The 15243-nt window shown below is 38.6% G+C and overlaps 1 protein-coding gene across 8 annotated transcripts in view; it reads right to left on the reverse strand.

Moving 5' to 3' along the window:
* Nucleotides 1-15243, reverse strand: part of LOC126267244 (protein phosphatase 1B-like) — a 244760-nt gene that overhangs the window by 48205 nt on the left and 181312 nt on the right. The window contains exon 7 of one of the 8 annotated variants that reach the window (XM_049972252.1): nt 1590-3101. The exons of 5 other annotated variants lie outside the window; for them this stretch is intronic. In XM_049972252.1, the coding sequence (XP_049828209.1) occupies nt 3081-3101 (21 nt within the window). In that variant the 3' untranslated portion in view covers nt 1590-3080. Of the gene's footprint in view, nt 1-1589; nt 3102-15243 lie in introns of those variants that run through there. 2 more of the 8 variants (XM_049972251.1, XM_049972250.1) reach the window with 2 other exon arrangements.

The following is a 15243-nucleotide window of genomic DNA, read 5'->3' on the forward strand; positions in this document are numbered from 1 at the left end:
ACATTTATGGGCCAACTAAAGGGATACCAAATGCCAAGTGTGAGTTTCATAAATGAAAATGGCATACTTGGCATAAGCAACACTGAAAACTGCAAAATACCTTAAAATTATTTTGATCAGCTTCTTAAGTGTCCAGAACCAATCCATAAGCTGGGATTCTCAAACTCATGAAACTCTATATGAACATTTAGCTCTGACTATCAAAGAAATTGAAGAAGTAATTAAAATGTTAAAATAAAAAAGAGCTAAAATAAATCTTTGAAGTAATCTGTAAAACGGAAAAAATCCAAGAGAATGGAAAGCAGCCTCGATACTTTCACTATACAGGGTGGTCCATTGATCGTGACCAGGCCAAATATCTCATGAAATAAGCGCCAAACAAAAAAACTACAAAGAACAAAACTTGTCTAGCTTGAAGGGGGATACCAGATGGTGTGCTATGGTTGGCCCGCTAGATGGCACTGCCATATGTCAAACTGATATCAACTGTGTATGTTTAAATAGGAACCCCCATTTTTTATTACATATTCTTGTAGTACATACAGAAATATGAATGTTTTAGTTGGCCCACTTTTTTCGCTTTGTGACAGATGGCGCTGTAATAGATTTCGGTAAAGTTTGTTGGGGCCTGCATCAAACGAGATTTGAAAACCTGAGAGTCAAATCTCATTCAATGCAGTTCCCAACAATCAGTCTTCCCTCCTCACCCCTTATGGTAAATCTCTCCTGACCTGTGGTTCTGGGTGCCATTGCCAAAATATGCCCTTTTCCTAGAGCTCTCAAGTCCTTTTACTTCACACTTCTTCCTTCACCTTCAACCCTTCTGCCTGAAGGAGGAGCCACTGACTCCGAAAGCTTGCCAATTACAAGTCTTTTATTTGTGAGTTCTGCCACCACTTAATGAGTAGATATTTTATCTATCCAATTTTCTAAACCATTGACATTATGTACTTATATACCAGACTTGTCTAGAGTTATCTATGTAATGTTCTCTCAATACGTTACTTCGCTGTTATGTTAAAGTTCTTATGAAATACTCCAGAAGGAGTCTAGTTATCTTGAAATGTATTGCTGGTGCATTTATTATTCTCTATCAGTTTATTCACGGTTGAATATAGTGTATGTCGAGCATTGTTGTAATGAATATCATAAATAAATAATTTAGAAGTTCATGTGATTACTCAATTACAGGGGCGGCAAATGTGAGGGTAAAGGGGTTTTTAATAAACCAGGGAGGTATGAGTAGAACAACAGTACCCTTGACAATAGGTATAATTGAGTAATTGCAAATAGATTCAAATATAGGGCATTCAGACAGGTTCAGGTATTATTAGTTAACGCATTAATATGGTTCTACCTTAGTTTGTTATTTTATGTTTGACATCCTCCTCGAGTGTCATGGGGTGACAAAACATTTCCATTTGACACGATTACATTATTGTCAGAAATTCTTCAGAGTCTGCAGCATCGTGTGCCACACCATGGAGCTCCTCCGTGGTGAAGTTCCATGGCTTGGGCTTCACAATTAAAGAATTTTTTTGTGTGAATGTTATAAGAAAGAAAAGGAGACGGTCATGATAGAATTGGTGTTTCATATGTGAAATGTTTGATTTGTTAAATGTTCATATCATAAGCTGGATAATCAATCTAAACTGTATTCTGTATAAGTAACAAATTTCTTCATAGTAGAAGTTGCATTGTAGTACACGAAGAATGTTTGGCAGTAGCAAGGGTTCTGATTGACATACACAAAATTGACTTAAAGACTATTGGAACCTTTGCAATGAGTAATATGATATACTGCATCTGTAATTAACAATTTGTCCTCAGCTGCAATTGGCTTTTATTGTTAAGGCATAACAGTGATGATACATGCTTCTTCTAATTACTATAATGTTATAGTATTCACAACACAACAGTCTTCCCTGATATGTGTCAGTAATAAAGCACAATTGTGGAATTGCTGAAGTATAAATCATTACTTATAGAGAATTTAGAGGAGGAACAGTGAGATGATTATCTGCAAAGAAGTTTTCTGAGAGGGAAAGTCTTTAAATTTGTTTCAATCTGAACTAGTGTGACCATACGTCTGAACAAATGCAGAGGAGTGAAAAGCTGACATCTGGGATCAACCTTATCTGAAATTCAAGAATTTTTTCTGAAATTTTGGGGTCATTTTCACACTTCTAAGAAAGATCAATATACTAAGTCAAGTTTCAATTGTGTGCAATAATTAAAAGTTGTGGTAATATCCTCAGTGTGTTGCTCTGCTTCGCTCTCTTCTGTTCCTGTGACAGACATACCTTAAAGGTAATTTTGAAAATTTCCTATAATCAGTAATGGAGTTATGTGTAAATTAATACATATTCATAAAACTGCATATGTTGTCATATCCACAGATTTCAACATCAATACTGAGTAGGATAATCGCTAAATGTTTTAATGGACTGCATTGAGACCAAAAGAACACAAGACTTAATTTGATTTTGTCCTCTAGAGTCACACAACATTAAACCATGCAGTTGACAATGCACATTTATCATACTCAATTTTAATTCAATTTCTCACTTTTGATTCATCTCGTCAGTGCAGTCAAAAGGCTACTTACAAATCTGTATGGTCAGCTAAATTTACACCAATACTCTGCAAACCACTGTGACGTGCCTGGCAGTGGATATGTCCCATTGTACCAGTTATTAGGACTTTTTCCTATTCCATTCACATACAGAGTACAGAAAGAGTGATGGTTTAAATGCCTCTGTGCATGCTGTAATTAGTCTGATCTTGTCTTTGTGATCCTTGTGGGAGCAATACACAGGGGTTACAGTATATATCTAGATTCAGCACTTAAAGTTGATTCTAGAAAATTTCTAAGCACAGACTTTTGCAGGATAGTTTGCATCTGATTTCAAGTGTCTGCAAGCTCAATTCTCTCAGCATCTTCGTGACACTCTCCTATAGGTCAAACAGTTCATGTAGCCCTTCTTTGTAACCATTCTACATTACTTGTTAGTCATATTTGGTACTGGTCTTCACTTAGGGTTGCCATACATCACAGATTTCACAGACAGTCTGTGATTTTATACTCGAAGATGGGTGTCCTGGAGGAAGAGGAAAACGTCTGTGAAAAAAGTGGCTAGCAAGAAAGAAAAAATAAAAATAAAAAATAAAATAAAAATAAAATAAAATAAATTTGCATGTTTTGCCACTGGTCAACGATCAAGTGTTTCATAATTCCTGCATTTGAATGAGTGTGACAATGAAATTGTAGCCTCCAGTACAGTGTCTGAGTGTGGCTATAAAATAATTTTAGGATTCAACCTTAGTGACAAAGTTTGTCTTTTTGGTGGGGATAATACAAACATTAACTTTGGAGGTGTTGAAAGAAAAGGGGAAAACAATGTATTCAAGAAACGTGAAAACAAACTAAACAGGTCCATAATAGGGGTAGGTTGCCCAGTTCATGTACTGCATAATGCTATTCAAAGTGGAACCGACATACCTTCACAAGATGTGGAAAGTATAATTATTAAGGTCTATAACCACTTTTCAGTTTATACTGTTCATGTAGCAGCATTAATGGATTTTTGTGATTTCCTCCATATTACTCACAAAAATTTGCTAAGGCATGTGAAAACTAGGTGGATGAGCTTATTTCCTGCAATTGAAAGATTCATATACATGTTTCAGGCTCTTGAATCACACTTCCCGTCTCTCGATTAGTGTCCAAGTCTTTTCAAGTCTATTTTTTTCTGAGGCTTGTGGAGAGATGTATTTACACTTTCTGCTTGCTCAGATGAGTCCTTTTCAGAAGGCTATTGCCAACATTGAGAAAGAGGACATCTCTGTGAATGAGGTTAGGTTGGAACTAAAAAATTCCTTCATGCATGTTTCAGAGGAAAGGAAGAAATGTAAATTCATGACTATGAAAGTAAAAGAGTTAATGTCAGATATCTCCCAGTATCAGCAATCAAAATTTCAAGAGGATGTCATGGCATTTTTCCAGACAGTTACAGATTACCTGATAAAATGGAGCAAGCCTTTATCTGAACTTGAACATCTTCACTGGATACTGTTGAAGGCTTTAACTAATTGGGAAAAAGTTGAATGTACACTGAAGTGGGTGCAAGAAAACACAACTTGCAAAGTGGATTAGAGTTTGCTATTTCACCAGATAGTGAAACTGAAATGTTTTCTTACACAAGAAGATAACCAGTATTTGGAGATAATGCCTCATAAAAAGTGGGTAAATTTTTTTGAGGTTTGTGTTTCTAAAGAGCAGTATTCAGAACTGCTTGCTAACATGCTGTACTATTTCTCCATTCCAGGGCACAATGCCAATGTGGAGAGAGTGTTTTCCCTAGTGAATGCACAATGGACAGAAGAATGAAACAGGCTAGCTTTAACATCAGTCAATGCAATGCTCCAAATCCAATATAACATGAAAAACACAAATTGCACAGATTTTCATAGACTGATTCAGAATCGGAGTGAGTTTCTTTTTTCTGTCCAGGGTTCAGAGAAATATGACTGGTTTAAAGCATAAAGTGAAAGATATTATCAATTGTAGCAGCATGATTGTGTACAAGTTAATAATTTGTGTTCAGTACTTTAATTAAAAAGTTTTTTAATGTCATGCAATTAATTTTCTTCATCATTGATCACTCGTTTATAGACACCATTAATTCTTGGATTAATTTTCCTTGTTAATTGCAACTTCTTTGCTCACAGAATTACTGTTTAAATTGTGGTAATTATGAAGATTTGGCTGACGTGCAGAAAGGTGAAAGGACATTGTGTGATTCCAGGTTTCAACAACATCTTCATAATTACCACTGTAAAGTAATGATGAAGATTCAACTGAAATGCAAACCAATGGTCACTGGCACAACATATAGGTCCGTGTTTCAACCACATCTTTATAATCACCGAATTTTGCCCTTTATTTTCGTCCTTGAATTATGGCAACCCTATCTACACTTGAACAATAATCTAGAATGAGTCACAGAAGTGTTTTGTATGGATGCTCCTTTGCACACTGACTGTATTTCCGAAGTATTCTAGCAAAGAACCACTCTCCGCCACGTGCTTTACCTCAGGTATTGAGGTTGATCGATTCCAACAGGGTCTCATTGATATTGTAGTCATAAGGTACTAGGTTTTTTTCATTTTGTGAAGAGGAGGAGGAGGAGATTAGAGTTTAATTTCCTGTCTACAACCGGGTTATCAGAGACAGAGTACTAGCTCAGGTTAGGGAAGGATGGAGAAAGAAAGTAGTCGTGCCCTTCCGAAGGAACCATCTCGCCATTTGGCCTTAAGCGATTTAGGGAAATCACGGAAAACCTAAATCAGGATGGCCGCACGTGGGTTTGAACCAACGTCCTCCTGAATGCGAATCAAGTGTGCTAACAACTGCGCTACCCCACTAGGTCATTTTGTGAAATGCACAATTTTACTTCTCTGAATATTTCAAGAGCTTCACACCACTTTGAAATCTTATCAATATCAGTTTTTCATTATAGATAATTGCATCATTTGCAAAAAGTCTGAGGCCACTATGAATACTGTCTGCAATATTATTAATATACAACACGAACACCAAGGTTCCCAACACACTTCCCTGGTGCACACCTGAAGTTATTCTTACATCTGTCGAAGACTCTCCATCCGAGGTAACATGCTGTGCCCTCCCTACAAAGAAATCCTCAATCTAGTCACACATTTTGCTTGGTAACACATTTGATCCTACTTTTGATAATAAGCTTAGACATGGTACTGAGAAAATGCTTTTTGGAAATCGAAATACACTGCATTCATATGACTGTCTTGTTCCACAGCTTTCAGGATGTCACTGTGTTTTACACGATCAAAATTTTTGGAGTTATCATTTTTTGCAATTTGTAGCAAAATTATGTGTTGCCCCATGAACTATGACATGAGTCTTGATGCTCACAACTGGTTGACATACAGGATGTCATTCTGTTCAAGATACCTCATTACATTTCACCTGAAAATATGTTCTAACATTCTACAACAAATGGATGTCAAAGATGTTGGATGGTACTTGTGTGGATCATTTCTGCTGTCCTTGTAGATGCATGTGGCTTGTGCTTCCTTGCAAGCATTGGGTATAGTTTTTTTATTTGAGGGGTCTTTGCTATATTACTTAAAAGAGGGGCTAACTCACCTAAAATTCAACATGAATCTTATAGATATTTTGTCAGGTCCTGGAGCTCTGTTCAGTTTTATTGATCATTGCTGTTTCTTGGTGTCACTGACACTAATATGTATTTCACTCATCTTTTCGGTGGTAAGAGAATCAAACTGGGGATTACCCCTGGGTTTTCCTTTTTAAAGAACATTTGAAAATGGAGTTAAGTATTTCTGCTTTTGTTTTGCTAGCCCAATTTCAGTTCTGCCTCATCCGCCAGTGTCTGGACATTAATGCTAATGTCATTAAGAACTTTTACATATGACCAGAATTTCTTTGGGTTCTGTGAAAGATCTTGCACTAATGTTCTATTATGGTAGTCATTAAGGGTTTCACACATTGCCCTCTTGACAGACAAATGCAATTCGTTCAGTACCTTCTTATCTATAGCACAAGTCTTTGTTTAACACCCTTTATTTTGTAGTACCTATTTCTTTAGGAGTTTCTTTGCAGTGACTGCGTACCATAAATGGTCCCTTACATCATGAAAGGTTCTGTAAGGTACATATCTGCCCAGGTTATCATCAACTACTCTTTAAACTTAGCTACAATACCTACACATGCTCCTGTCTTGAGAAAAAGTATCAAGTTCCTCACTGAGATATGACACTATTGCTTCTTTATCGACTTTACTGAACATATTAATCTTTTCACCTGTTTTAGTTGCCCTTTGTACTTTTGTAATCATCGTTGCTACAGTGCCTGATGGTTGCTGACCCATTTCTATGTAGACATCGCCACAGAGGTCAGGTATATTTATTGTCTTTAGATAAACACATTTTTCATCAGTAGCGGGAATGTGAACCATGTTTTCTAGGTAGTTTTTAGACAAAGAATTTACTAATGTTTCACAGGATGTCTCTTCACACCCACCACTAACCAAACTGTAATTATCCCAGTTGATTGTTGACTGTTTACAGTCTTCTCCAATAATTACATTTCAGTTGGAAACTTCCAAACAAGTAACATGAGATTTTCTCTAAAGTTTTTGGTTACAGCAAGAGATGAGTCTGGTGGGTGATAGAGGGATCCAATTATCATTTTATGCCTGCCCCTGATACTGAATCTCATTCAGACAATCTCATTTGCAACTTTAATTTCTATCTCCGTGAATTTGAGTTTCTTGTCAACTGCGATAAATACACCCCCTCCACTTCTCATTAGCCTATCCTTTTGATATAAACTTAAATTTTCCCCAAAAATGTCAATGCTGTCAATTTCAGATTTTAACTACATTTCTACACCTAGTTTTATGAGAGCTCGACTGCATTTTAAAAGCACTTCAAAAATCACTTCTATGGGGGGCATTTCTTTGGATCTTACACTGATGCTTCCGAGTCTCCTACAGCTATTGTAATCTGGACTGGATATAGTGTTGCCTAATACAAAAATCCTTGTGAACACCAAACACACTGTTAGCTACCTGGGTAACAGCCTCTGTTGTATAGTTACAGGGATCCTACAGTTCTCAAACCTGTGCCGCAAATCTAGGAAGACACAGCCTAACTTTTCAATGGAGCCTTTGCAGTCTTATGATTTTCTCTGTGAGAACTGATACTAGTCACCAACCTATGAAGCTTCCAACTGGAACTTGATGTTTTCAATCAGAATGCATTAACAGCTTCACTTATATGTGTGAGAAGTGGACTTTTAACTTGTAAAAATTGAAGACTGCTCAGTGCCAGTGGAGACATACATACATCAACAGAAAAAAAAATTAAACCAAGAAGTTGTGTGAGAATAAACGAGAGTTGGCAGGTGTGTTTCTACATCTGAAAGATAATGTCTATTCAAATTTCACCCAAGTCACTTAAGACTGGTGCTAGTAGTGCCACTATGACGATGCAGAACAGGTTTGCTTTAAAGAGAAGACCACTGTGTTCGGCATATGGCTCTGGCACATCATACTGCATCTGCGGCAGCAATGTGAGCTGCAGTTGGCACCACAGTGGCAAAAGAAACTGTTACAAATAGGTTACTTCAAGGACAGCTCTGATCCAGATATCCTGTAGCATACATTCCACTGACCCCAGACCAGCTTCAGTGGTGTCAAGTGAGAACTCTTTGGAGGACAGGGTGGAAATCTGTTGTATTTTGTGACGAGAGCAGGTTCTGCCTTGGTGCCAGCGGTGGCCGTGGGTTAGTTACTAGGAGGCCAGTTGAGGACCTGTGAACAACCTGTCTGCATGCCAGATGCATTGGACCTCACCTGGAGTTATGGTTTTGGGTGCTATTTCATATGACAACAGAAGCACTCTCTTGGTTATCCCATGCACCCTAACTGTAAAACTGTATGTCAACCTGGTGATTCGACCTGTCATGCTGCCATTAATGAACAGCATCCCAGGGGGTGTTTTGCAACAGGGTAACTTTTGCCCCATACCACTGTTGTAACCCAACATGCTCTACACAGTATCAACATGTTGCTTCGGCCTGCTCGAACACCAGATCTGTTTCCAATCGAGGACATACGGGACATCATCGATCGACAACTCCAGCATCAACCACAAACAGCATTAACTGTCCCTGAATTGCCCGATCAAATGCAACACGCACTGAACTCCATCTCGCAAACTAATGTGTGGCACACCAGTACGACACAATGCATGCACGTTTGGTTCCTTGCATGCAACAGTCTGGTGGTTACACCAGTTATTAATGTAACGCATTTCAAATTTTGCAATAGGTTATCTCACACTTATGTTAACCTGTGATCTTGCAAAGTTAATCTCTTAAGTATACTGAAGCACCAAGGAAACTGGTATAGGCATTTGCATTCAAATACAGAGCAGACAAAATACGGCACTGCAGTCAGCTATGCCTATATAAGACAACAAGTGTCTGGAACAATTATTAGATTGGTTACTGCTGCTACTGGCAAGTTGTCAAGATATAAGTGAGTCTGAACGTTGTGTTATAGTCGGTGTACGAGCCATGCAACAGAGCATTTCTGAGGTAGCAATGAAGTGGGTATTTTCCTGTACAACCACATCATGAGTGTACTGTGAATATCAGGAATCTGCTACAACATCAAATGTCTGAAATTGCTGCGGCTGGAAAAAGATCCTGCAAGAGAGGACCAACAGCAACTGAAGAGAATCGTTCAATGCGACAGTTCCAAAAATTGCAGCATATTTCAATGCTGGACCATCGACAAGTGTCAGCGTGTGAACCATTCAATGAAACCTCACCGATATGGGCTTCTGGAGTTGAAGGCCACTTGTGTATTCTTCATGACTGCACGACACAAAGCTTTACACCTCGCCTGGGCCCATCACCACAGACAATGGACTGTTGAAGAGTGGAAACATGTTGCCTGATTGGACGAGTCTCGTTTCAAATTGTATCGAGTAGATGGATGTGTACAGGTATGGAGACAACTTCGTGAATCCATGGGCCCTGCATGTCAGCAGAGGACTGTTTGAACTGGTGGAGGCTCTGTAATGGTGCGGGGCACATGCAGTTGGAGTGACATGGGACCCCTGTTACATCTAGATATGATTGTAATAGGCGACACATATGTAAGCATCCTGTCTGACCACCTGCATCCATTCACGTGCGTTGTGTATTCCGACAGATTTCGGCCATTTTAGCACAACAATGAGACTCCCCACATGTCCAGAATTGCTACAGAGTGGCTCTGGGAACACTTTTATGAGTTTAAACACTTCCACTGGCCATCAAACTCTCCAGACATGAACGTGAGCATATCTGGGATGCCTTGCAATGTGCTGTTCAGAAGAGATCTCCATCCCCTCGTACTCTTAAGGATTTATGGATAGCCATGCAGGTTTCTATCCAGCACTACTTCAGACATCAGTCGAGTCCATGCCACGTTGTGTTGAGGCACTTCTATCGCTCGCAGGGGGCCTACATGATATTAGACAGGTGTACCGGTTTCTTTGGCTGTTCAGTGTATATTACACAGACAAATGTATTCCCACAATTTGATTACTCTACAACAATTATTTTTTGATGTCACAATTTGTTTTCATCATCGTATTCAGAATTACTGTTAGAGACATGAAAACTAAAAATGTATGAGAGAACAGACCAGAATGGAAGTAGTAATTATCACTGTAAGATAAGCAACATAAGCACCACTGTTCTGGCAACAAGTGGGACCACTCAACTGTCATCGTCCTCTGAAGATGGCATAATTTGGATGTGGTATGGAGGGGTGGGGGTTAGCATACCACTCTCCCAGCTGTTGTCATTATAGAGGACATGGTGCCACCGCCATTAGGTCAAGTAGCTCCTTAACTGGTGCAATCTCTGGAAGTACCGGGAATCAAACCTGGGTCCTCTGTGTGGTAGCCAGTCACAGTCACTAATCAGCTAAGGAGATAGTGAAATTTAAATGGAGGCAGGTAGTTGCCCGAGGAAATGATCAAATTCAATGGGGCTATATCATGTTTGAAAATATCAGTGTATTGCTGAAGGCAGCAAAGTGTGAAAAAGTCTCGTGGAGGCCTGTGTCTGACAGTGGATGGCAAATAGCTGCTGCTGATGATGATTTATTAAGTATTAGAATCTACCCACGCAATGATCACAGTAATGATTTTTAACAAATAATGTATAGTGGTCACTAAACCATAATTGATCCCTTTTTGTTTTTACCCCTCAGAAAGAGTAATTTTACTCCTGAGGGTCTAATTGCTCCTAGTTGGGAACTGCTGCTCTAGTTCACCTAATAACTTGTGCTCTAGAGGAAGACATTTCTCCGAAGAAGTTGCATATAACTGGCTCAAGTAAAACAAAAATTGAAATGGGGGCAGCACAATGGATCTTCAAAACTACTATAGGCCTTACTTCAGCATTTACAAACGGATTACGAGAAGTCTCTAGGGACAATGTAAGAGTGAGGATAGAAGTGCCAGAACACTATATCGGCTGCAATGCAGTATGTCCACTATACACTAAAAGTAAAAAATACAAATGAAATGACAAGTACTGAGCACCAAAAGTATTCTTAAATCTACTTGTGAAAGTAGTCATGTCATATACCGGCACTGTTGCAATTTTCGCACAGCATTTTATGTGGGCATAACTACTAACCAGCTGTCCATCTCAGAGTGATCGCCCATTGAGAAACTGTGACCAAGACCTGAGTTCACCACACAGTAGTAGAAAACATTGCTAAGCACAACACGCTCAAGTTTAATGGCTGCTTCACAACCCATACCTCGTGGTTATCTGACCACCAGCACCGGCTTTTTAGAATTATGTAGATGGGTGTTATCCTTACAACACAGTCTTCCCTCTTGCAATAACCCTGGCCCTCAATCCCTGCTACTCCACTGCATTCACCCTCTACCCAATGGTCTCCCTTTCCCCATCTCACCCCACACCTTCACATAACCATCATTGTGCACTATATGAAATCGTTCACTCTGCTGTCTGTGTATCCCATCTCCATCGATTTCAACTAGTGCCTCTTCCTCCCATGGTCCTTTCCCATACATCTACTTCTTTCCTATAAGTTGTCAGTCACCCCTCACCAACCATTCCTTCCACCTCCCAATTCTTTCCTCCCTCTAACCACCGCACCAGACACAACCCTTCACCTCAGTCCACCTGCAAGACAGCAGTCATGGGTGTTGAGCTGGTACACAGTTTTGTGTGTGTGTGTGTGTGTGTGTGTGTGCATGGGGGATTGGGGGGGGGGGGGGGGGTGCATGCATGCCTGTAGACATACTCTACCTTGTTAAAAGATTCATCCTTCCTAAAGCCAGCCAAGTTTTCACTCTCTGCCAGACAAGTTGTTCTTTGTGTTATAACATATAATGAAAAAATTGTGTAGTACAAAAGACATAGCAGAATAAAGTCTCGTCATCAGAACTACAACTGCAGTGTTGGACATTTGAACATTATGATATTTTGGTGTGCCATCTTAAGTTTTTAACCATTTCTGTTAACCATGCAGCATGTATTCTGCACTTAGATGTGGCCATTTTCTTCCTCCATAGTGAAAATTAAACTATTGCTTAGTTTGTAAAATGACTTCACAGTTAAATGTTATGAAATCCTTGCTAATGGAAAAGAAAAGAAAAGTATCTTCTTGCTTAGTTTTCTGCTCAAAATAAGTGTGTTATAAGTTTTAATCTATCATTACAGGGAAAATGAGTGAATATAGCACATTTCTGAAAGCTTCCAAGGGATCCAAAGGGAAAACAGAAACAATGAGAAAATGAAATGTCAGCTGGGGAAGTACACATCCCTCAGATGGAAAAAATGCCTCAAATGTGGGTGCGTGAGTCTCAAGAATGAGCTAGGAAAATATGGGCACATTCAGTAACCGAAACCAACAAAGTTGAGAACATGAACTGGTAGCCAGTGCAGAAATACAGTACATTCTTTCGCATTATGACTGCTGAAGCAAGCATAATTAACTGATTCACATTAACTGTGAGTATATGATTACCTCCAAGATATCAAAGTAGTATATGTCCAAAGGCTGTTGATCTCCTTTGAAATTGGAAAGAGCTGACTTTTACTAATGTTTTAGCACAATGTAAAAGGTTTATCATCATCTTGTACCACTGGATGAATGCTGGATGTGTCATTCACTGTCTTCCTTCTTTTTCACTGAATCTTAAAGTCTCTTAAACAATAATCTGCACTGGACTTCTGTTTTCAAGGAAGTTCATCACCAATAGGATGTTTATTGTAATATTCCTCCATCTTCTACAGAGAGAAATAGCTATGGCCCCATCTATGATCATAGTTTTAGTGAAGCATCATTGAGGGTACTGCTGCTTGGCAATACCCAAACAAACACAAACAAAAAATTTCAGCTTCTGATTACTATACTGTTGCAATTATCACATTTCATTTAACTTAGTAACTTACAGCTCCTATAGCTTTCTGAAAAAGAAGCAGTCATTGAAAAACACATTGCATGCGGATGCTAAGGATATTTCTATAATAAATCAGTAACTTTCAGAAGGAAATAAAGAAATTTGGTTCTCGCAAATGAATTAACTTATTAACTTATTCGGTATGTACATATGCCTGGATGTACAGAGAGATGGTTGTCTAGTAGCTAAGTACTTACAAGATTATATAAGAAACTCTGTACAAAGCGTAAGTGAGTAATGAATAGATGAACAAACAACTTATTCCACAGTATCCATGTTTTGTTGTTAGCTCCACTTTTCTCATTACCTCACCCCTCTCTTGTCTTATTTTGCATGCGTTTCCTTCACTTCCCATTATTTATATGTATTACACTTCATTAGTAATATTCCATGGATCCCATAAAGAGGACTGTCTGGGACGTAGAAAGAAGTCAAATACGTACATTTTATTCAAATACAATTCAATGAAATACTTAAAATTATACTTATTGTATTATAGTGACAATTATAAAATAACCTAACACATAAATTTTAAGAGTTTATTTGAAGATACTCACTAGTGGATTAGAAGGAGTTGCCCAACATATGTTTTTTTAATTCTATCATGAATTCCACCACATTACCTGTAAGGCATTTAACATATGCTGCAGGCTGTTGGAATAGATATGTGTACTCACGTATTGGACTCCATCCAGTACTAATGTTAGCTAACTGAAGCCTTTTTACGGGATGTTTTCAGTATTTCTGTTATTATAATCTTGCTTTCATAATTGGTTGAGAAAAGGTAAATATTGGTGACAGTGAAGTACATCAATGATTATACACATTGTGAGGCAACTGTTGAAATACCAAGTTTTTTTGAGATGTTATAGAACTGTGACAACTTAATTCTTACAAGATGTACTTTTCTTTTCTGCATACTATAACTTAAGCTGGGTTTCCCCAAAAAATGATTCTGTAATGTGGCCTTACTGTGCTGGTAATGTGAACAGCTGAAAGCAAGCAGAAGCTACAGCTGTTATTTTTTTCCTGAGGGCATTTAGCTTTACTGTATGGCTTACTGATGATGGCACTCTCTTGGATAAAATACTCCAGGGGTAAAATAGCCTCCATTCAGGGCTCTGGGTATGGACTGCTCAGGAGGATATTGCCACCACGAAAACAAAAACTGGCATTCTACAGTGTGGAGTGTGAAATGTTACATCCCTTAAATGGGTAGATAGCTTATGAGAATTTAAAAAGGGAAATGGATAAATTTAAGTTACATATAGGGAGGATCAGTGAGGTGTTGTGGCAGGAAGAACAGAACTCCTGATTGGGCCAGTACAGGGTTATAAACACAAACGCGGGAAAACACCCGACACAGTCAATATGTCAATTCCTCTGCAGATGATGAAGAGACTGAAAGGAAATTTACAGTGAGATAAAGGAAATTGTTAAGATTTTTCAAGGAGACAAAAATTTAATTGTGGTGAATGACTTGATTCTGAAGTGGGAAAAGGAGGAGTCAGAAAAATAGTATGAGAACAGGGCCTGGTGGAAAAGGAATGAAAGAGGAAGCCACCTGGTATATTTTGCTCAGAGCATAACTTACTCATCACTAAAACTTAGTTTAAGAATCATGAAAGAAGTTCGTATACATGGAAGAGACTGTGGGGTGCTGGAAGGCATCAGATAGATTATGTAATGCCAAGTCAGAGGTTTTGAAACAAGATGTGAAATCTGCAAGACATTTATACGGGGAAATGTGGACTCTGACCGTAATATATTGGTTATGAACTGTAGACTGAAACTGAAGAAATTGCAAAAGTGTAGGAAATGAAGGACATGGGACCTGGATGAACTGAAGTAACAAGATGTTGTTGAGCATTTCAGAGGGAGCATTACACAAGACTGGACTGAAACAGAGGAATGGAATGTAACATAAGAAAAAACGGGTACCTTTGATAGATGAAATAGGGAAAGCAACAGCAGCTCACATAGATAAAAAGAAAGACCTAGCAGTAGTCCTTGGATAACAAAGCAGATACTGAACTTAACTGATGAAAGAAGAAAATATAAAAATTCAACAAATGAAGTAGGTGAAAGGGAATACAGGCATCTAAAAATTGAGACTGACACAAAGTGCACGATAGATGAGTAGAACTGGCTAGAGGGCAAATGCAAGGCTGC

Source organism: Schistocerca gregaria, chromosome 4 (genome assembly GCF_023897955.1).
Source record: "Schistocerca gregaria isolate iqSchGreg1 chromosome 4, iqSchGreg1.2, whole genome shotgun sequence".
Taxonomy (NCBI): domain Eukaryota; kingdom Metazoa; phylum Arthropoda; class Insecta; order Orthoptera; family Acrididae; genus Schistocerca; species Schistocerca gregaria.